Source organism: Carassius gibelio, chromosome A6 (assembly GCF_023724105.1).
Source record: "Carassius gibelio isolate Cgi1373 ecotype wild population from Czech Republic chromosome A6, carGib1.2-hapl.c, whole genome shotgun sequence".
NCBI lineage: Eukaryota > Metazoa > Chordata > Actinopteri > Cypriniformes > Cyprinidae > Carassius > Carassius gibelio.
In genome coordinates this window covers 10,078,458-10,101,443 of record NC_068376.1, presented here as the reverse complement: position 1 = coordinate 10,101,443, position 22,986 = coordinate 10,078,458, and the positions used below count along the sequence as shown (strand labels likewise).

The 22,986-nt window shown below is 36.6% G+C and overlaps 1 protein-coding gene, 1 long non-coding RNA gene and 1 pseudogene across 2 annotated transcripts in view; 1 reads left to right on the top strand and 2 right to left on the bottom strand.

Annotated features, from left to right (window-relative positions):
• Positions 1-343: 343 nt before the first annotated feature.
• LOC128015453 (uncharacterized) lies at positions 344-9,832 on the bottom strand. Its single transcript, XR_008183905.1, has 3 exons — positions 9,726-9,832; positions 691-845; positions 344-598 (listed from the first exon to the last, which is right to left on the bottom strand). It is a non-coding gene; the product is annotated as an uncharacterized LOC128015453 (long non-coding RNA).
• A 171-nt stretch (positions 9,833-10,003) lies between these two features.
• Positions 10,004-12,365, bottom strand: LOC128015452 (serine/threonine-protein kinase 11-interacting protein-like; annotated as a pseudogene).
• A 3,216-nt stretch (positions 12,366-15,581) lies between these two features.
• The window catches only part of LOC128015451 (insulin-like growth factor-binding protein 2-A), a 29,380-nt gene continuing 21,975 nt past the window's right edge, over positions 15,582-22,986 (top strand). The window contains exon 1 of the mRNA XM_052599282.1: positions 15,582-16,090. Coding sequence (XP_052455242.1) covers positions 15,730-16,090 — 361 coding nt within the window. The 5' untranslated portion in view covers positions 15,582-15,729. The remainder of the gene's footprint in view (positions 16,091-22,986) is intronic.

The following is a 22,986-nucleotide window of genomic DNA, read 5'->3' as shown; positions in this document are numbered from 1 at the left end:
TCGCCGGCCAACGAATTGGTGTTTTTTCAAAGTATGCTTCAGACACGGGTCACTACGAGGTGTTCCCCAAAGCGACCCCTAGAGGACGCAGTTCGAAGTTCCCTTGAAAGGAAACACTCAGTTTGGTCAATGAGTTTCAAAGCTACACTACACTATTGCCGTAACTGGAAATCCTAAAATTGAACTGGGTCCAGTAACTACAGCTTTTCTTGCCATTTCCAATCACAGTATGAATCCATCCTTTTCAGGGTAGTTTTTCCTCTTTAAACAAATTCTCATTACTGTCTCCCTTTCTAACCACTCCACTGATCTTCATCCCAAGAGTGGATCACCTACCATTGTTGGAGCATTCTGTGGACATTGGTGACTGTTGGTCTTGTTGACTGTTGTTGCAGGAATTAACAGCCACCTTCTCCTTAATCTCCTCTGAGTGACCCTGCACTTGTCCATCAGTTGTGCTGAAGTTGATTAGTTGAGAGGTTCTCTGATGAACCCATGTCTCATTATGGTTAGTCAAGTAAGCTGTGGCTCCCTCTGAATGCTGAGGCGAATGGAGGGGACTGCCATGGCATAGCGAAGACTGTCCTGGGACCAACGCCTAGGGAATTAAGCAAATTCAGTGAGTGAAAAGAAAGCATTAACATTATACTGCCTTGGAAATATCAAGTCAAAAAGAGCATAAACCCAGACCTCATTGAGCATGGGTTGAACCATGTTGTCACTGTCATCAAAGGTAAAGTATCTGGCATCATTCTGTTCAAATGGTGTACTAGTGGAAGGAGCTGATTGGGCAGCCAACTGAACTACATGATCACTATTGCACTCTAAGCAGATGACAGGATAACCTGCAAATGTAAATAAATAATAATAAAATAAAGTAAGGTATATAAACGTCCCTATCTTGCAGAAAGGTCTGGCTGCAGATTGCACTTGCACTCTCAGACTTGCATTCTTAGACTTGCACTCTCAGACACTTGTGCTTCCGCTAGCGACGTCACTTGCAGTCTTTATTATTATTGTTGTTTTCCATTTATTGACAACTTTTTGTTTGAATCTTTCAACATTTTACAACAGTAGCCAGGTGGTGAAGACAAGAAAAAAGAAACTAAATTACAACGTCACTTGCAATCGCTACTTGCATTCTCAGACTTGCACTCTCAGACACTTGTACTTCCACTAGCGACGTCACTTGCAGTCTTTATTTATTTATTTTTTTTGTTCTATTTATTTATAAGTTTTTGTTTGAATCTCTCAACATTTTACAGTAGCCAGGTGGTGAAGACAAGAAAAAGGAAACTAAATTACAATGTCACTTGCAATTGCTACTTTCACTCTCCACTACCTGTGACGTCACTTGCAATCATCACAAATGGTGCATGTTGCCAATGGAGACAAGAAGCTGTGGTGGTGATTAAAGGGGGGGTGAAATGCTTGTTTTCACTCAATATCCTGTTAATCTTGAGTACATATAGAGTAGTACTGCATCCTTCATAAATCCAAAAAGTCTTTAGTTTTATAATATTCAAAAGAGAAAGATAGTCTGTACCGATTTTTCCCGGAAAAACACGACCGGCTGGAGGCGTGACGTGTGGGCGGAGCTAAAGAATCATGAGCGCGAATAGGCTTTTGCGTTGAGAGCATGTGGAAGCTGTGACATTACCGTGAGGGAAAACCCATCATCCAAAACAAACTATGGCTTACAGTCAGATTCAGCGGTTTATTTATGATCCAGAATCAAATCCAGAGGCTGAAACTGAACAAAAGCAGCAGCAGCAACGACTCGCTCTGGCATGGGAGGGGACGCACTAACAAGGACGCAGAGATATTTGAAGCAGTTTTACTCACCGCCTGCGGTTCCAACACACGATCGTGACCCTTTTTCCTTGGGATTGCATCATCCTTAAGAAATAAACGATACGCAAATCCATCGTCAAACTGGGCCTTGTGAACAAGCATCTTCGAAATGCAGGGAACAAACAAAAACACTTGCACAACTCCGTTGATGCTCTGTAAAAATAAACTCCATCCACTGGTCCCTTAATGCTGTTTTTTTTTTTTTGGTAATCAGTGCAGGGTTGTCTTGCCCTGGCAACCAAAAACACACTTCTTTTGTGACTTTTCGTGATGCTCTCGCTCTGATCAGTGAATCGCTCTGATCAGTGAAATGTCTGTGCTGCTCAGCCTCGCTGTACGGGAGCGCGTGCTCTTCCGGCAGAAGTGCCTTAGGACCCATAAATTCCGCTCCATCTAACGTCACACAGAGCCATACTCGAAAAAAACTTTCCGAAACTTTTGACTAACCGGAAGGAGTATTTTGGGAACAAAAATACTCCTTCAAACGTACAACTTAATTTTTGAAACTTTGTCCATGGGAATCCAACTCTTTAACAGTGTAAAAAACTCAGTATGCATGAAATAGCATTTCACCCCCCCTTTACATGATTAAAACTAAATTAGTAGGCCTATTACTATACACAAAGTCTTTCATTAAGCGTTTTCCTCCTGTAGAAAAAAACAAAAACTTAATATGGCATAATGTATTAGGATACGTTAAGTTCAATTAAAAGACCAAATTCGATATATAGTTATTATTTAATGTACAACTAGGCAAGCAGATGGCTATGATCACAATGCGAACACTTAATGTGGCCTAATAACAGACTAAGATGATAAAGACAATTCAGTAGGCATAGCCTATGTCTTGTTGTTGACTCAACGTATATACAGACCAGCAAATATGAACGTGAATTATGAAATGCATTAAGTGATTTTAAAAGGATCAGCTCCGTACATGCAAGCAGACGAGTACAGAACGCAGTGCGTTAAATTGTACATTAAATGTTTTCCTCCTATAGAAAATTGGCAATAAGCACGATTTGTATCGATTGCAAGTGTCGCAGGTAGCAGAGAGTGCAAGTAGCGATTGCAAGTGACATTGTAATTTAGTTAATTTTTTCTTGTCTTCGCCACTTGGCTACTGGTAAGTTGGCAAATTCAAACAAAAAGTAAAAAAAAAAAATATCAATAAAATAAAAAAAAAATACTGCAAGTGATGTCACAAGCGGAAGTGCAAGTGTCTGAGAGTGCAAGTGTGAGAATGCAAGTCTGAGAGTGCAAGTGCAAGTCTGCAGCCAGACCCTCTTGCTATCTTGAGACATCCAAGAACATATAATACAGTTCACATGTTCAAATGACAGCAAAAAAGAAAATCAAAGAGATGCACCTATGCCATTCAAGGTATACTCAATACAGAGTATTCAACATTACTCTTTCCTCAGATTTATTTTAAGGATGTTAATGCTCCTAAAATAAACAACTTCACTGATCTCTGCCCCATGCATATCCAACTATGTGTTTGGCCTAGATGATCTGCAGGACACCAAGCAAACAGACTGAAAGCAGCTGAACAAATGTCCCAGAACCTCTGGTTTGCATGTCAAAGCACATTTTAAAACTATGCACCACTGCAGAGGAGGAGGATGAACTGTATTGGACTAGTCATTAAAAAGAAAATGGCCTGCAGGATGTAACAGTGGGGAGAGAAAGAAAAAAAAAAGCTAAACCATATAAAGCTGGTTACGCTGAAATTAGGTCATACAGTATGATAAAATTATTGGCTGCCTGATGTAGTCCCAAGATAAAAGGCTCTCACACCCAGTGCTTGGCAACCATTCCATATTCATGAAATTCTTTAGTAGCACATTTTATCCAGGTTCTCTCATGTTCCAACAAGATGATCACCCACTCATGGTAAACATGATTCATCTGATCTTGTGTTGAAAGCTGAGATGAAAAAATAAATAAATCAGGACCATTTATTTATTTTTTTTTTTACCATGCTTATAACCAGTATCAATCAACGGGTGTAATCTCAACTGTTAAGAAACATAAGAATATTGTTTTTTAGTACAATGAGGTTTAGGCAACCACAAGGTAGTCATGCTGTAATAATTGTAATTGCTGTAATACTAATGAGAAGTGTGTTGGGAGTTGAATGTGTTTGTACCACTCCCTGGAATGTTCTGGCAGGACAGTATGTCCGCCTATGCTTCCAGGGCCTTGCTCATGCCACACAAATAATTATCTTTATATTAACATTAAAGAACGTGACACACACGTCTAGCGGAAATTCCTGGAAATTCCACTTCGACATTCCTGAAGTGTTTCCACTTTTGTGTCCCATATGCATCAGACGTTTATTCCACGGTCCATGGGCATGGCGTCTGAGGCTGAGACTAGGGAGGGATTGACCTCGTTGCTATGGATGACGTCAGAATGCTTACTAACTACGTACACAAGTGGAGGGGTCTCTGTCACAGATTTATTCATAGAAATAATGCACATGCTTTTTAATTACTAATGAACTCATTTTAATACTTGTTTAAAAGTTGCAAAGTTCTTTTTCAATGAGATATTGAAGGATATGAAATGCCTCATTTAAGGCAAACAATGCAAACACTGAAAATAAAACAAATCTTTAGTCTTTTCAGAAAACATGTGGCTTGGGTTGGATATTGTTCGGATTTTATCCATTCTGATTCTGCTTATTGATTTAAATTCTTATGGATTTCCAGTTTAGATTTCAAAGTTGTAGAAAAATATAGTAAAACATATTGACCTGTGTGATCATTTAGCCTACTTATTGATCTATTGTTTGCAAAAAAAGCTAGTTGCAGTTAAACTAGTTACTATAGTAAAAACATGGTTAATTTTCCAAAGAGCTTTAATGAGTTAACATACATGTTTTTTATTTACCGCATGCCGAACAGGAGCAGGGTTGGAGACCCCTGTTAAAGACATTTGATATAGCATTTTACTACAAAACTCAAAATGGATGACGTCCAAAAAGGCTGACGTAGGAAAATTAGGTATTGTTCGGTCAGAAGTTATAAGCAGAAATGCAATTTTTATAGCTATTGACCAGAAGGAGGCACTGTGCCGAAACTACTCATGTGCCCTTAGGTTATGTTAGTTATTATGCATACCAAGTTTGGTCAGAATCTGCTAAAGCAGGGGTCTACAAACTCAGTCCTGGAGGGCCAGAGTCCTGCAGAGTTTAGCTCCAACTTGCCTCAAAATAACTGTCTGGAGTTTCTAGTATGACTAGTATGACCTTAATTAGCATGTCCGGGGTGTATAATTAGGGTTGGAGCTAAACTCTGCAGGAAACCAGCCCTCCAGGATGGAGTTTGGAGACCCCTGCACTAAAGCATTGCTAAGATATAGCCTCGTGGCCATTTTTGCACATATTTTGTCAAATTCATTAACACACTTTAACTGAAATGGTTTGATATAACAAAAAGTGTTTGATAACTTTTTCCAAAATTCTCTGAAGATGATCTGAACTGTCTAGGACAAGTTTGAAAAAGCTGATTTTTTTTTTTTTTTCAGAGGAAAACATTTTTGCTTCTAGACCTTAGGGTTAAACATTTATTAGCAGAAATAAAAGAAGTGCAAATTTGGCCCATGGTTGCGCTACATAGTTTAAGACAGAGACTCCACATTTGCTATGGTTAATATTGAGACTGTCCTCTATCTGTGTGCCAAATTTCATAACTTTCCCACAAGCAGTTCTATAATATTCATAAGATAGCATAAAAAATATACTGAAGCATTTGTAATTACAGCATTTTACCAAAAATCGTCCATGCTTAAAATGGCTGATAGAGTTCGACTGATTTTACTGACACTGATAGGTAGGACCAGACTGGCCAATACGATTTATCAACTATAGTTTTTAAAACCGATACTGAATGAAAACTAAAATAGTGCTTTACAAAAAAAAAAAAAAAAAACACTAAAACACTGATTTTAAAATACTTTTACTCGTATATAAGTCACTAAATGACCTAGGACCAAAATATATTGCAGATATGCTCACTGAATATAAACCTAACAGAGCACTCAGATCACTATGATCGAGTCAGTTAGAAATACCAAGGGTTCACACAAAACAAGGGGAGTCCGCCTTTAATAACTATGCCGCCTGCAGTTGGAATCAGCTTCCAGAAGAGATCAGCTAAAACACTAGTCACATTTAAATCTAGACTTAAAAGTCATCTGTTTAGCTGTGCATTTATTGAATGAGCAATGTGCAATGTCCGAACTGATTGCACTATATTTTCACTGTTTTTTTAATGTAAAATCATTTTCTAACTGTTTTTAAATTCATTTTAATTAATTACATTTTTTAATCATTTTAAAAGTTTTAAAATTTCTTGTTTTATTTTTGTTATTATTTTTCTTCATGATTATTTTACTTTCTTTTATGTAAAGCACTTTGAATTACCATTGTGTACGAAATGTGCTATATAAATAAACTTGCCTTGCCTAAATCAGACATTGTAAATGAATATTTGTTTTTTTTAAATATTAATTATATATTGATCATTAACTTTAGTTCATAGTTCATTTATAATTAATGTTAACAGAAGCAAGTTTAAAATATAAAAATGTATTAGTAAATTTTTTGAATAAACACACACTAACAAGGAACTTTTACAGCTTTTGTCTAAATTTCAATAGTCACGCTTAATGACCATCTTTAAACGTACAGTATGGGATTTTTGGCCACCAGGGGTCACTCAATCAAAATAATAACATAATACGTACTTTGATGACGTCGGGAAAGAGCGTAGGCTCATGGGAGTTGTTGTTCATTGGAAAACGCAATCCTGTCGCTCCCTATCATTCCTCACTCATTCTAACTTAGTAATTTGACAATCACGTCTTTTCGAATGGAGAGATATATGAATTATGAGACCCCTATCAAATCAATATTCCATCTAGCTAGTAGTAATATATGTTAAAAAAAAACACGGTGGCCTTTCGTTAATAATTATAATTACGTTTATACTATGATATCGAACAAGATAGTGAACTGCATTTGAAGCTACTTTATCCAGCTAGATATAGAACAAATGTAGATTTACATTATACTATATATGAGAGCTAGTCCGTCTGCGTTTTACACAAGACATCATCGTTTCACAAAATATATGGATAGATACAGTTAGCTGAATGGATGCATACCTGTTTATCAGAATGCAAGCGAGTTCGGCATCTCTCTGTAGTTTCAGCTTGTCACAAACTCTATCTTGGAAATGCAACTCCAATATTTACCGGTGTCTTGTTTCTTATCTTGTCCCAAAACCTTCTCGGGTCATTTATTTCACCCGTATGTTTGCGCTTCACAGAACGTGCAGGCAAAGTATAATCATGATCCATAACTAAGTTATTGATTGAGGTATAAATACGAATATAAACAATATAAATATAAAATATAATAGTCTAGATCAAGGCTAGCTAATACTTTTTGTTCTTTCTCTCGTCTTTGCTTCTGTTCAGCTTTGTATTTGGCAGTTCCGCAGGAAGTTACATAAACTAGAGGGGTCAAAGTTTATATGACGCCATAGACGGGCGACACAACGGAAATAAAGAAACGTGCCGTGTCTTCTAATTAAACTATAATTTTCTCCGGATTTGAACGTTCGTGGAAACTGTCGGGATAATGTAAGTACACAACTAAAAAATATATATAACATAGATATAGTGATTTCTGCTATTTTTAAAATAGATAATACATATTGTGCCTTTAAATATTAACATAAAGGCCATATTTAAATTACATTCATATGGATACTCTCACTCTTTTTTTGCTTCTATTTTAGAACAAATAATTATATAATAAAAATCTGCATGACCCAAGAAATCAGAGGAATGAGGAATTTTGCATCTAGATCTTATGGTTGCACTACATACAGTAGTTTTGAGATGAAGACTCCAAATTTGCTATGGTTAATATTCTATATGGTAGAATGGTTCTATGGGCTTCCATAAATGTACAGAGCAGAGGAAGAGGAAGAAGATAAATGAGAAGGAAGTGAAGACTAACGGATACTATAGGTGCCTGAGCACCAACATAAGTGAAAAACAATAAATTCAAAAAATAATATTCTGTCTTAGAGTTTTGTTGTGATGCAAACCACTAATCAATAACCAAACGTGGTGCATTGAAGGTTAAACTGTTATTGCTTTATAACATATAAATCTTTATAAAAACATACATCTCTGTAAATTAAAAAGAACATTGGTGAACTGAGAAAGCAAGTTTGAGTGAGTGAGACGGCAATTGTACATAAGCACACAAACTGCTTCTATCGCTCCAAAGTCTTTGAGTGTCACGGCTAACGTCACAGCAAACACCAGTCCCATCAGTTGTTATTCAATTGTGGAACACAAGGCAATATCAACAAAATGCTAAATTGGCCATTTTAACGCATACTTGTTAATTTTGCCACAAAACAGAAACCACAGTTTTCCCTTATGTAATTACTAGACAACAAATGTTGTACTTGATGCAAATTTTTCTGTCATATGGCATTTATATTAGTAAAAACACAAAATCTTGATCTATCAAAAATTGCATAAACAGCAGAAATTAAATCAAAATTTAATTCCGAATTAAGCAGAAACAATAACTGAGATCTATAATTGAATTTTCAGAATTATTCAATTATATCATACTTTTGCAAGCAGATTTTAGTTTTCAGGAGATTATTTTTATCAACAATTCAGTTAAAGGGACGGTTAAAGGGATCATATGACGTTGCTAAAAAAAAGAACATTATTACTCCTCTATGCCCCGCCTTTCTAAAATGCATTGATTTTTACAAAGCCCATCATTCTGAGAAGCGAGGTGTGCTGTGTTTTGCCAGCTATATATATTGTGATTGGCCAAATACCTCAAGAGTGTGACAGAAATGTTAGCCCCTTAGCATACTGTGATGCGGTGTCCTTGTGGTGCAACGAGACAAAAACAATAAAACCCATAATAAACAAGACATTTGTTGCATCCAGTGGGGACATAATGACTATATAATGATGATTATAATGACTTATACTATCTTTTTATGCGTTGCATTGCATCACGCCGAGTAAACCTAAAACCATGTCTGCATCTGTTATCATAGAACCAAAAACAAGAGCTACTCTACACTGCTCAAAACTCGCGTTCGAATCATCAGTGGCAAATTATTTAAATATGAAAACGCACTTACAGACTGCGAGTCAAAACAGACGGCATTGTAGGCTACTCTCACAGGTTCAGGAAACAGTCATCCGTAAAATGCGCTGCCCACATCTGAATATTTGGGTTGAAATGTTCTGGAACACTGTTGTAAATATGACTTGCACTAACTTCTAGTTGTGTCTTTTGGAAGGGCACACAAAGTATTTTCGCTTTCACAGCGAAACAAACCGTCTCAATGGCAGGGCAGAGGTGGCAGTAACAATACTACAGTGAGAATCAAAGCTATGCCTACTTTATTTTTGCATAAACATTTGGGCAATGTTATGCAAATCTTCCCTCACAGTGACATAGACATGTGGGGCTGTGTTTAAACAAAGCATTGTAGGAAGGCATGGACAAGTCTTAACTTATTTAAAGAATATCTCTTTGGGTTTGAGACTTCAGTCTTTGCAACTTTGGGGATCTCATCTATTCATGAACAGCGTGTAACATTCCTAAAATAAAAGAAAACTTGAAATCGCATAATGTGACTCCTTTATTAAAATGAAAATTTTTTATATCAGAAATTTAATTTATACTAAAGAAAGGTGGATCCGTACACCCATTCTTGAAATATTGGTTGTAATTTTTAGGATTATATCCCAAGCACTGGTTGATTACACTTGATTCTATAATGATGAATGATCCTTCTGACCTGTAATTCTTCCTGTGGCTTGTCATCCAGCATTATGTAACAACGTTTACGTTTTTCACAACTAATGTAAGTGGAACTCCAGGGCTGGGTGAGTCATCTGCATGTTCTATAAAATGTAAAGAGAGAGTGTGAAACAAAGACAAATATGCTCCATCATCTTATAGATCCTTATGAAGAGAAAATATGCCATCTGACCTCAGTGGTCATGACATCTTGCAAACTGTCTAGTTCTACACATTTTTTTTAACACACACCTTGGTGCATGTCGACTTCCAGCAGGCAACCCTGCCGCACTCGTAGGAAAAGCGGTTCAGAGATCCTTTTCCGATATCTCTCCACATCCTCTAAGAGCAGCCCCACCAGCATTGGTCTGCACAAGTCCACTGTTAAACAAAGTGTAACGATGAAAAAGAGTTCTGGACACAAACTGGACAGGACAATGAAGAATTAGAGATGTATAATTTTTTTTTTTTTTGTCTATTTAAGGACATAAAACTGTTCTAAATCCATTTCAAAGTGAATGTGGGGAAAAATACAGAAAATGTGCAGCTGGAACTCACTGAATGCAACATTTATATATATCATAAAGCAACTTCGATCAATAGGCATACATGTGTTTTCTTTTTTGACAGCAAAACTTAGTGCCTATTTCTTTCACAAAAAAATGCATTCCATACAGAGTCCCTTAAAATGTTTTAATATTAACGAAAATAAAATAAAAATAAAAGATAAAAAAAGTAACATTTGATACCCACCAGCCGATCAGACTAGGACAGAGGGGTGCCATCCAGCTGGAGCTGAAATGCAAGCAGACGTTAAAACTATAGCTTACAACTCTAAAACATCTGCACAACAGCAAGAAATATCTACAAGCAAACATCTCACTATTACTTTTACAAATGATATCAGAAAAAAAGGAACTGGCACCTCCCTGTGGTGGCTATGATAATCATGAATACAATCAATGTATATTATTTAGACATATTGCAGTTGTCCATTTAAAAATTCAATGTAACAATTCAGAGACTGCTTCCTGTTTTTCAATGCCACATCATATAACCTGCTGCTACTGTACTGTACAGCTTTAATATAAGGACCGATTAAAGTAATGACTTGGATGTGCACTTTTTACAGCTGTTCGCAAACTAAGAAAGACTCACCCCTTGGAAAAATAGCTTGTGGAGAAAGGTGGTGGAAAGTCGATGCCCTGTGTGTCTTCTGAAAATACAACGGGTTTCCTTCCAAAGTTAACTGAAAAGAGATTTTTTTAAAAACAGTCAAGGTGGTATATTGGAGATATAGGAGCAAGAAATGCAAAACGAATTCTCTCTACTTGTGGTGAGCAAATAAATAAATAAAATTGCACAAAAACAACATACCTTCAAAAATTCAGCACAATCTTGGATCTTGTTGTGGCTCAAGTCAAGCCACTTTAGGACATTAAGCAGACTCTGAAACAATTTTGAAAATTGTTAACTGCAGATTCCGATATTTGTTACTCTATTTTTACATATTTCATAAGTTTAAAACAGGAGATTCTTACTAGCGACTTGTCAAGAACGGCAATGGAATTGTAACTGAAATTAAGGGTATGGAAGTTCTAAACAGGGTAAAACTAAGCTGAGATCTCCTCCACACAGAGAGAAAAGCTCCTATTAAACACACACATATAACAGTTACTTTATTTATGCATACAAACATGGTTAAGTTTACAGTCACTGTGTCAATGCTTGTTGGAGCAAAAATGACCTCTAGAGAGCCGACACCTTTTGAACAAGTGAAGACTTCCAGCTGAGAATACACTCCAAGACCCTCCAGACAATGAGGAAGAATACGCTTGAGCGAAATAGAAAGATAAATCAAACAAAAAGCAACATTTAGGACAACATGGCAGAATAAAAGCAACAGACACAATTGAATGAATTTGTTTAGGAAGCGCAGTACCTCTAAGTGTTTGAGGGACTTGAATGGGAACACATACACATTTTCACAACATACTGTAGTTTCACACCAGGTGGATTAACAAGCTGTTTTACAGACACATATGATCAGATCATTGCAGCTCAGTGTATTGGACTGGCAAATTATGATGCATTTCTACACACACACACACAAAATGACAAATAAAAACATATATAAGGATTAATCAGGACACTTTGTTGAAGTCAGAAAATCATCTTAATTGAAGATGACCTACAAAAATGTAGTACTAATTAATATGGAATACATTTTTCCTCAGGCTATCACAATACCTTGTGTCACTCAGTACCTTGAGTGATACGGTCTTCTGCAGCATGTCAAAGAGGAAGTGGACTTCCAGCAGGGAGGCAGTGTCTGCTGTGTGGGACGGCAGGGCCAGAAAACCATGCTGATGTGTTCGCGACAGAAGATACATTTAATTCTCAACTTGCAGCAGAGTTGAACTTATTCCTACTCAATCTAAATCCAAACTTTGAGTGACTGCGGACAACTCAACTTTGTTAAATTTTTTGCTGTATGGATTTTTTTCTGGAACTGGGCCTAGTGAAACTGTTTAAATATACAATGATAAAATTAAATAACTGCTTTTATACCATTATTTCACAGTAACGTGGCAAGTCTGTGTACAACCGTTGACAGACCAGCCTGAGTGGATGACATCCTAAAAAGGGTGAAACATATTATGTTAACAGAAAATTATTGCAAGCAAAAGGGGAATTATTCTAATCAAAATATCACAAATAACATATTTAGAATTTCATATAACCATATATAACCATCAAATAACATATTTATAAATAGAATAATAAAACTGGCAAATCTTACTGACGTTCCAACAATAAGGGTTGGTGAATATCTGTTCTCATGAAATGCAAAATTATGCTCCAAGAAATACTAACCCTCATCCTCAAATAACGTTATACCCGGTTTTGAACCGGTGTTGTGATGGAACACCATACCCATCAGAATGGGATACCTTCATTAATACTATACCTCACCTTTTTTGGAATGTGTTCATGTAGCTACTTTTTGGGAAAAATGTTGTCTATTTGTAAGTGCTTCCTTATTAGTAAATTTTTCTATGGGGTTTAAGGATGTGTTATTTGGTTCTTATAACTCTGACAAAAATCTAAAAGACAAGTATTTTCTTGTAAATCTATTTATTTTTCTAGCCAAGTTTTCTGTACACAAGTGTAATTTTTTGTGTAACCTCTTTTTATTGTCTTTTGCAATAACCTGAAATATTATATGAGTACTATAACTTCTTCCAACAATGCCAAAGCTTTAAAGTCAGTTACATTGTGCACAAAGTATAATATTTATGCTTTTTTATAATGAAAACAAAAGGGAGTCGAGGCATTTCTATCTCCCTTGAATTTATTTAAAGGATATGTTACCCCTGGCTCAATAATTATTATTATTATTATTATTTTGTAAATGTATTATTTTTATTTTGTTATTATTTTTTTTAAACTTTTGTCTATTTTACTTGCTTTTTACTTTACTTGCTCTTTGTCTACTGTTTATAATTATATTATTTTTTTTGTTTTTGTAGATGAAACTGTATTTGCAGTTATGTTTGTTCAAAAAAAAAAAAAAACAATAATAATACACTTCGTGAAATTGGTGGAATTGCGCATGCGTTAAATTTAAACATAATTTCAGCATACCTAAGATTACAAGCGGTAAACAGCATACCCCTTTGGGGATATCAAAACAGCATACCCCTTTATAAACTATATTTTATGTATAAACGACATTGGGAAATCATGGAATTAGGAAAGTTCAATTTCCTTTCACATTTGTGGACATCCTGATCTCTTCATATGATCTTATTTCTTAAAGGTACGGCGCCCCGAAATATATATATATATATATATATATATATATATATTAAAAACAGAAAATAAAAAGCGAGCATGTATTTTGAAGGCGAGCTGTTTAAAGATCTGGAAAATGTTAAATAAACTATCCCTTAAGACTTAAACTGTGATTTTTTGTTTATTAATGAAAAATCATTTGTCAAAACCCTTATCTCGTTGACATCCATTTTTACAGCTTATAATGCAAAACAGCAAAATCTACTTGCCTTACCAACCTGATTGTGTAACTGCTGTTTTTATGGTAAACGTGTAACTTGCAAATATGTTTGTTCTCTCTTGCCTCATACCCACACTGACTAAAAATCTACTCTAATTTTCTTGGAAATCAAACAACCTCAGGAAACAATATTCCAAAGTACACACTAGTGTGCACGTACAGAATCCAATAAGTATTTTGACATACACATTTTAATATACAGTCACACATATTCAAATCTACTAATATTTGAACATTATATTAATTAATATAATGTTCATTCTGATGACATAAGCCTATTAGATACAAACAAAAATCACTATGTAAGCCACATAAATCACTCTCTTTGGGAAATCAGTTTTAACCAGGCCAAACATAATGCCTTTTATTTATTTATTATAGCTGACCTTTAAAATAGGCCTTTCTCTCCCATTAAATCTCTAATATAAATCACAGACATATCTTTTATCTAAATAATGTGAAAAGTTTCTCTAACTAATTTCCACAGTGGAGTATGCTGTATAGACGTTCTTCTGGCCACTTGTTTACTCAGAAATGTCCTTGATGGAGAACTGCACTTAACCAATTGGAGATACTGTGGCTTATAGCCCTCAAAATCCTAGAGAAACCCAGACGCTGTACAAACTCTGTGTACACAGACATGGGTTATGAATATGTGGGTCTCAAGTTGGTTAAAAAATAAAAAAAGAATAAAAAAAATTGAAGAAAAAAAAAGACCTATGTGGTTCTGCATAAACACTCCTGCTTCATCACAACACCCACATGACCTGACATTTCAAAAGTCCCTTTTCTCCATCAAAATCTCCAAGGCAAAAAGGAAGCTTGCCAGCCAGAAATACATAAAATGCCATGAAATCAGAGGGTACCCACACAGAAAAATTATTCTCATTTATATCTCTTCGACAACCGCTGTAGCTATAGGTCTCACATGGAGCAGCTATTTCTGTACCCTTAAATAAACAACGATTAGTCTCAGAGGGGAACAGACTGTGCTGGGCTTTGCTCAGGACGGGTTAATGGTTGTTTGGTTGGTAAGCATGATACCTCTACTCCTGGCCCCTGCAATCAATAGGCAACAGAGAGATTACATTCAGCTTGTAGGCCAGTCTTATAAGTACATGAAGGAACAGCACTGATGTTTAATTTTAATATGCACAGAGATGCAACCATGACTACAAAGACACAGAATAGTTTGCTTATGTTTATTCATATCAGTGTTGCTGAGCTACTTACTGACAACTAGAACCCAGACAGAACAAACATGTGAGGCACACTTCACTGACCACTGTCTCTCTCCACGCCAGTCATTTTAGAATGGTCTCAAATATTATAAATGTATTGTTTTTCATAATGTGTTCAATAAAAGTGACCATACTGCACATATTATGTAGACTAGGTACATGTTTGTAGTGTGTGTACTGTCAGAGAAGAACGGGCTCCCCCTGTTGTAAATAAATAAATATTTTTAATAACTTAAATTCCACTTGTATTTCAAGAATTTAATTTTATTAAGCCATTTAATTGATCAAGACCCTGCTGGTTTAGCTTAGCTCAGGAATTCTCTCAATGCCTATTGGAGCTAAGCATGTCTTTCTTACTCCAGCTGCTATAAGCACTTTTATTTAATGACAGTCTTAACATAACACATTAAAACGAAATATCTTTTCTGAAATTGAGGCAGGACACAGGACTAACATAAACACAAACGACCCAAGGCGCTGGCACTGTAGTCCCTTTGAGGATTTGTTTGACAAAGCTGCAGCCTGCCTGTCATCTCCTGTGATGTCAGCGGCATATGAACACTGATAGAAGTCCGCATCAGCCCCAGTTCGCCGTCACCTGTGCGCGTACACTTCTTTGTCTTTTCTCCATATCTGCATGAGTTAACCCCTTCGATTCGCAGTGTTTCTACACCGTGGACACGATGCTGTTCTACGGGAGTTGCAGCTTGCTGTTGGCACTGGTGACTTTTCACGACGCCGCTCGTTCGGAAATGGTGTTCCGTTGTCCGAGCTGCACTGCGGAGCGCCAGGCGGGTTGCCCGATTCTCACGGAGACGTGTGCTGAGATTGTTCGCGAGCCGGGCTGCGGCTGCTGTCCAGTGTGTGCCCGGCAAGAGGGCGAGCTGTGCGGCGTTTACTCACCGAGATGCTCCAGTGGTCTGCGGTGTTATCCCAAGCCGGATTCGGAGTTGCCCCTGGAACAGCTGGTTCAAGGTTTCGGGAGATGTGGACGTAAAGTGGACACTGAGCCCACAGGAAGCACAGAGCCTCGGGAAGTCAGCGGTAAGTGATTTAAAGGGTTTATAGGCTATATAGGCTAAGTGATTTAAATGCATGATTTGTTGCAGTAGCTAATTTACCTAAAGTGATCTTCCTGGTAGGCTACACAATGATAACAAATCAGATGATTTAGGCTTAACGCTTCCGTTGACATTTTAGAAGATTTATTATTTATTATTGATTATTTGTTTGATTATTCTTTTTATTTCTTACATGAAAAACGCATTTCATTATGACAGAAGGCATCACATTTTTTTAGAACACATTGTATGAAAAAATAAATAAAACACCATTGTTCCTTTAAAAAAATTAATGGTGTAAAAATAAATATAGGCCTAGGCTTTTCACAAAAGTTTTCTATTCCGTGTTTTGCTGATACTGCGGTTCTACTGCAAATTATCAACAGTCATCGATAAAAGACTTGATTGGTTGGAGCTCGATATGAGTTGATCGAAACCTACTCTACAACTTTTTACATAGTTTAACACCCTTTTAAATAGACTTCAGACTGCTACAACAAGTGGCTATGTTTATAGTTTTGTCTCTCTGAAATTAAACATTAGGTGAAGAAGGAACCATAAAATAAAAAGTAAGCGTTTTCTGGAGAACTAGGGAGTAGGTTACATGGAATGCAACAGTGATAGCAAGACAGATTTTGCGCTTTGACCCTTTCCTGCAGTAGGCTACATGTAGCCTATCAAATTGTGTGTGTGTGTGAGGGAGAGAGAGAGAGAGAGAGAGAGAGAGAGAGAGAGAGAGAGAGAGAGAGAGAGAGGATGGGTCTGAGCAAAGTACAGGAGGACGGGTCACTCTCAACCAAGAGCAAGCAGTGGCGCCTTTAGGAAAATTTTCAATGGGTAGCCATTATGGGTCTAGTAAAAATGTTAATGTGGCACGCCAAAAGTAATTTAAATTAGTGCTTTGTCTTAATAATAGATCACTTGCTGCATATTCAGTTTTTATGCACTAATTACATAGCCTAAGTAAATAAATAGCGTAGCTACATATGAAATAAATTATGATTATTGGATTATGAGTTTTTAGTGCGAAACGACACAAAAATGGTCGGAAATAGCGTTAAACTATTGACGCTGAAGCAGTTCCAAGTGCTTTTAAACAGAAAATAAGTTTAGACTACACTAGGCAAATTAAATATATTGATTATTAGTTCAGTGCAAATTATTTGGATCACATAGTTTGGAACTGGTAACAAAATAATTTGTTTTTAATTGGATTGCAAAACATCTTCTTTTTTGGTGAATGTGTGATTGCTTGGATGCTACTAAAGGCTCCTCCATAGGTCTGCAAAAAAAGAGTTGTAGCACTGTTGTAGCAAAATAATATATATCTGTCTTAACAGAATTTCAAAACAGGCCTGGTTTATCTGTCGTGTTCATGAACTGTGCAAATACTGCATCTCCAAGTCCTATGCTGGTGTTGTTAAAGTAACTTTTGTGGCACCAATATGCTGGACAGTAAATGTGGCCTAAAAGCTGTCTATAAAAACAAACAACTTTGGACTGGGGATTTGAGCCCAGTGTGAATAGGTCCATAGGAATCCATTGTTTTTGTTAAAAAATCTTGAACATGCACAGCGAATATTTGATCTTGGTTCTTTGAAGCTCTACACCAGTGCTCTCCAGATCCTGTTGTGGCAGAGGGCATGTTTTCTGGTGAAAGACAGGAAAACATACACTTCCTGCGAATGATGAGTGTGGCTTTTTAACACCATCTGACTCACTTAACATTGTCGTGACACAAGTGAAATGTGTAATGTGCTACTGAAGTACATTTTGACATGTTAATAATTTGAAGGGTAATTAGAAGCATGCAGTTGGTCAGTCATTGCTCTATTTATGTTTCTGGACTTCAGGAGTCTACTTAGAATGTTCTCTGTAAGCCAGCTACTCCATCTTTTCCTCTTTTTATTAAATATTTATTGATTTACATTTACATTTATTCATGTAGAATGATGATTTTATCCAGAGTGACTTACAGATGAGGACAATGGAAGCAATCGAAAGAGAGCAATTATGCAAGTGCTATGACAAGTCTCAGTTAGCTAAACATAGCAAGGTCTTTTTATAATTATTATATAATAAAAATACAAATTAATAAATTGCTTTTATTAATTGTATAACAAAAACAAAAACAAATAGATTACAAAAAAGATTAGAGAAGTTAGTGTTTTGTTTTGTTTTTAGAAAGAAAAAAGTTAGTAAATGAATAGACTGCAAGTCTTTTTTAAAAAAAAGAATAGAATTAGAATAAAGATTGCTAGAGTTAGGGGTCAAATATTGATGGACGAGGTATGTTTTTAAATTATTCTTGAAGATGACTAAGGACTCAGCTGCTTGGATTGAGTTGGGCAGGTCATTCCACCAGGAAGGAACATTTAATTTAAAAGTTTGTGAAAGCGATTTTGTGCCTCTTTGGGATGGCACAATAAAAGTTACTTTCAATTGCAGTACGCAACCTTCTAGAGGGCACATAAGTAATAAGTAATGAATTTAGGTAAAGGGGTGCAGAGTCAGTGGTGGTTTTGTAGGCAAACATTAATGCCTTGGATTTTATGTGAGCAGCTATTGGTAGTCAGTGCAGATTAATTCACTCCAAAATAGATCAACAAAAAACAATAATTTTGTTGAGTAACTGCAATTTTAAAAAACACACAATATAAAAAGAGGTATGTGTAGACAAAAACATGATGAATATTCCATTGCACATTAATATTCAAATATAACTATGTCTAATTATTAAAGGATTTATGAATTATAAAGCTCCAAATTAATTCTTAAGAAGTTTAAGACCATATAATTCAATATAGCAGGAACTGAGAGAGAATGATCCATTTAGTCATTCTATATTAGATGACAGAGAAATTAAAGAGAAAATAAAGCAACTTTTAAAACAATACTTTGAAATCAATAATACTGTGATGTTCATCTCATTATCTTATTGGAAGGGGCAAAGGCAGTACAGAACACATACTGTAAACATGACTGAAACATGACTCGCACCGTAGAAACATTCATTACACACAGACTGATATATTTCAAATGTTTATTTCTTTTAATTTTGATGTTTATAACTGACAACTAAGGAAAATCCCAAATCCAGTATCTCAGAAAATTTGAATTTTGTGGAAAGGTTCAATATTGAAGACACCTGGTGCCTCACTCTAATCAGCTAATTAACTCAAAACACCTGCAAAGCCTTTAAATGGTCTCTCAGTCTAGTTCAGTAGGCTACACAATCATGGTGAAGACTGCTGACTTGACATTTGTCCAAAAGATGACCACTGACACCTTGCACAAAGAGGGCAAGACACAAAAGGTCATTGCAAAAGAGGCTGGCTGTTCACAGAGCTCTGTGTCTGAGCACATTAATAGTGAGGCAAAGGGATGTGATGTGGTAGGAAAAAAGTGTACAAGCAATAGGGATACCCGCACCCTGGAGAGGATTGTGAAACAAAACCCATTCAAAAATATGGGGGAGATTCACAAAGAGTGGACTGCAGCTGGAGTCAGTGCTTCAAGAACCACTATGCACAGACGTATGCAAGACATGGGTTTCAGCTGTCGCATTACAACAGACAGCATCAGAAGCGTCTCGTTTCAAAAAGGACTGCTGCTGAGTGGTCCAAAGTTATGTTCTCTGATTAGTTATCAGGGTACCAGAGTCTGGAGGAAGAGAGGAGAGGTACACAATCTACGTTGCTTGAGGTCCAGTGTAAAGTTTATACAGTCAGTGATGGTTTGAGGTGCCATGTCATCTGCTGGTGTTGGTCCACTGTGTTTTCTGAGCTCCAAGGTCAACGCAGGTCAACGCAGCCATATACAAGGAAGTTTTAGAGCACTTTCAGCTTTAAGAAGCATCTCACTAGCCTTTCTCTAAGTGGGATAACATAACTGAATGAAAGCCTTGGAGGGATAAAGGTCTGGACTTAATAGACTTATTTTTAGCACGAAGCAAGCAGTTAAAAATCAGTAGACATTGTCCACCACAGCTATTTACAAAAGCCCTGGAGTTGAAAATCCTAACCTCAATGTCATGGAAGGGCGTTATTCTTATTTCTTTTTTTTAATGCACAATTATAGCTGTATAGGTAAAAAACCTGACAAGCAGATTCTTATGTGTTCAAAATAAGAAATAATAGCTAGTATGCTATAATGGGTGCAAAGGTGGCCTGGCTGCAAAGGTAAATAAATTGTTGCATGTGAGATCCTAAAGTGTAATACAGTATATGACATGGATGATGGTGGAATGTTGGGGCTTTGCAAATTCAAAAATGGGTCATGGAAAACCCCCAGTGTAAAGTTTTGGCCATAATGGAAAGTACTGAGAGTGTTGACAGCACAAACCAATTAGGTCCTCATATATTGGTCTCATATTCACTAAGAGGGAAATAGCTGGTGACCCCCTTCCCATTTGCAGTGACCCCAAAAAAATGGGTCTTACAAAGCCTTCAGCACCTGGCAGAGGGACTCAAAAGTAAACGGACTGCTTATGAGCAATACCTACAGGGCTGTGGGGAAGCGGCATTCGTTGGACTAAAATAGAGCAAACTAATCCCCCAGTTTTCTGCAAGAGCGGGTATGGCTGCCATCCCCCCCAGGGCGACTGAGCAACTCAAATACCAAGAATCCTACTGTGTCTGTGTCCAGAATAAACTCTCTAGCTCCCCGCAGCAGCTTGGAGATAACACAAACAAAGTGAGAAATGTTGAGGTGAGCTCGGGGTGGGAGCAAGCAATGGTGTAAGGTCTCCTTCAGAATTTGCAGCGGTGGTGATTTTTTAAATTAGCTTATTATTATTTTTTTCAGGACTTATAGTTCATACATGCTGATCTTGGGGTGAGGATTTAGGGCAGCACTGTTTCCCAAAGGCCTGAATTATGGTAACTCAGTTAATGTGACATGTCAGAATTTCACCCGCCCATCCAATTGCCGCTCGAGAGAGGCCAATCGCCTCTCGTTACCCCCTGTACATAACATGTCAAAAGATACATGACAGCTGAAATTTGTCCCAATTCAAAAAATGAGTCACAGAAGGCACATGAATTCAGCTCAAAATCATATCAAAGTCCCACAGTGTATTACCAGTCTAACAGCGTTTAGAAAACTACAATGCCAGACAGTGAACTGAAACTTAAGAGGAACTTAACTCTTTAAACCTTAGGTGTACAACCCACACACAAAAAAAATCTAAATCAAATTTACTAAGCAACCCTTGAAAGGAATAACACAAAATAGTAAAATTTTAAAGGTTAGAATGTCAGCTTTTTAATGAAAGAGCACTGAGCAGTCCCCCTAAAAACCAGTGTACCGCGAGCAGGACATCCCCTCTGCGACAATATTTATAGTCATGTTTTATTTTTAAACCACTGCCTTGATTGACAAAAAAAATGGATATAATTTGAAAGCTCTGAAAGAGTCTGAAAAATATAAAAAAATATCATAGTCATTATTTTTAGTCATTAGAACCTTATTAAAGAGCTTCAGATGGTGATGTAGCATGTGGTGCTTGTGACGTTTGATGGTCTTGATAAAGGAGACGAGGATGATCATTGAAAAATATTATTAGTAATATTTATTACAATTAGTAATTGAAATTTCTAACGACTCGTTTCAGCGATTCAGAGTCGACTCCTTACTTTAGAAGCCAATCATTTTATAAATCGTGTACTTTTTGGTTTAATTACTTTGCACATTGTTTACACTGATGGACAGCTACATCATACACTGTAATACAGGTAATTTTTGATTTCCCATCTGTGTGGCTCTTTAAGAGTTGAGACGGCTGTTTGGTAACAGCACAGCCCTATTTGGGATTATTTTCAGTTTAATTAAGAAACTGTTAAAAGCTAATGCATTATCATAGCCATTCAAATGATTTGTGGTTTTAAAATTAAATGGAAAGAAAGTACCACAAACCTAATTGTTCAAAGTGATTACAGCAAAATACACAAATTATTCATGACTATTCATGATTTTCACAGAAAATTCAGCCTGTGCTAGTAGCTTTCAGTGTGAGAAACTGTAGACTTTGACACTGTGTTTCCAAAGATCTGAGGTTTGGAAGAAAACATAAGAAACTTGAAAATTAGCTTGGAAGTTTAGAACAATTAATTTGACCCTTAACCCATTGTAAATGACTTAGAGGAATATCATAGTATATTACAGTCATTGCCTGATATCAAAGATACCCCCTGGGTAGAAGTAGATCCAGGTGATGTGCAGCATCTTTTCAGCTGCTTGCGCACCAATAAAGCTACTGGGCCAGATGGGTTACCAGCTTTCTTGTTAAAAAACTATGCTGAAGAGCTTGCAATGGCATGGTGTCTGTTATTCCAGCGATCTCTTGATACCCATACTGTGCCAGCGCTGTGGAAAAAGTAATATATAACACCAATTCCAAAAAAACTTGGTCCATCGTCAAATAATGACCTTCACCCTGTGGCTTTGACTTCAAATGTTGGGAAGAGTTTTGAGAAATTGGTATTCTCAGTGTTGGAAAAAGAAGTAGAGCCACTATTAGACACCTGTCAGTTTGCCACTGAGGATGCTGCTCTTAACATTGTTCATCTTGTCTCTAAGCATCTTGGAAAACTAAAGCCTATGCTCTTATTTTATTTGTGGATTTTAGTTCAGCATTTAATACAGTGCAGATGTATCTGCTTTTAGAGAAGCTTTATGGCATGGGTGTCAGTACTTTTTTAATTAAATGGTTTTATTATTTTTTAAGTAACAGAACTCAGCAGGCTAGGGTTAATGGGACACTTTCTGAGGTCAGATATAGCTGCACAGTAGTTCCACAAGGTTGTGTTTCATCGCCTGTGCTTTTTGCTTTATACACAAATGACTGCAGGAGCACAGATACTAATAATTATATAATGA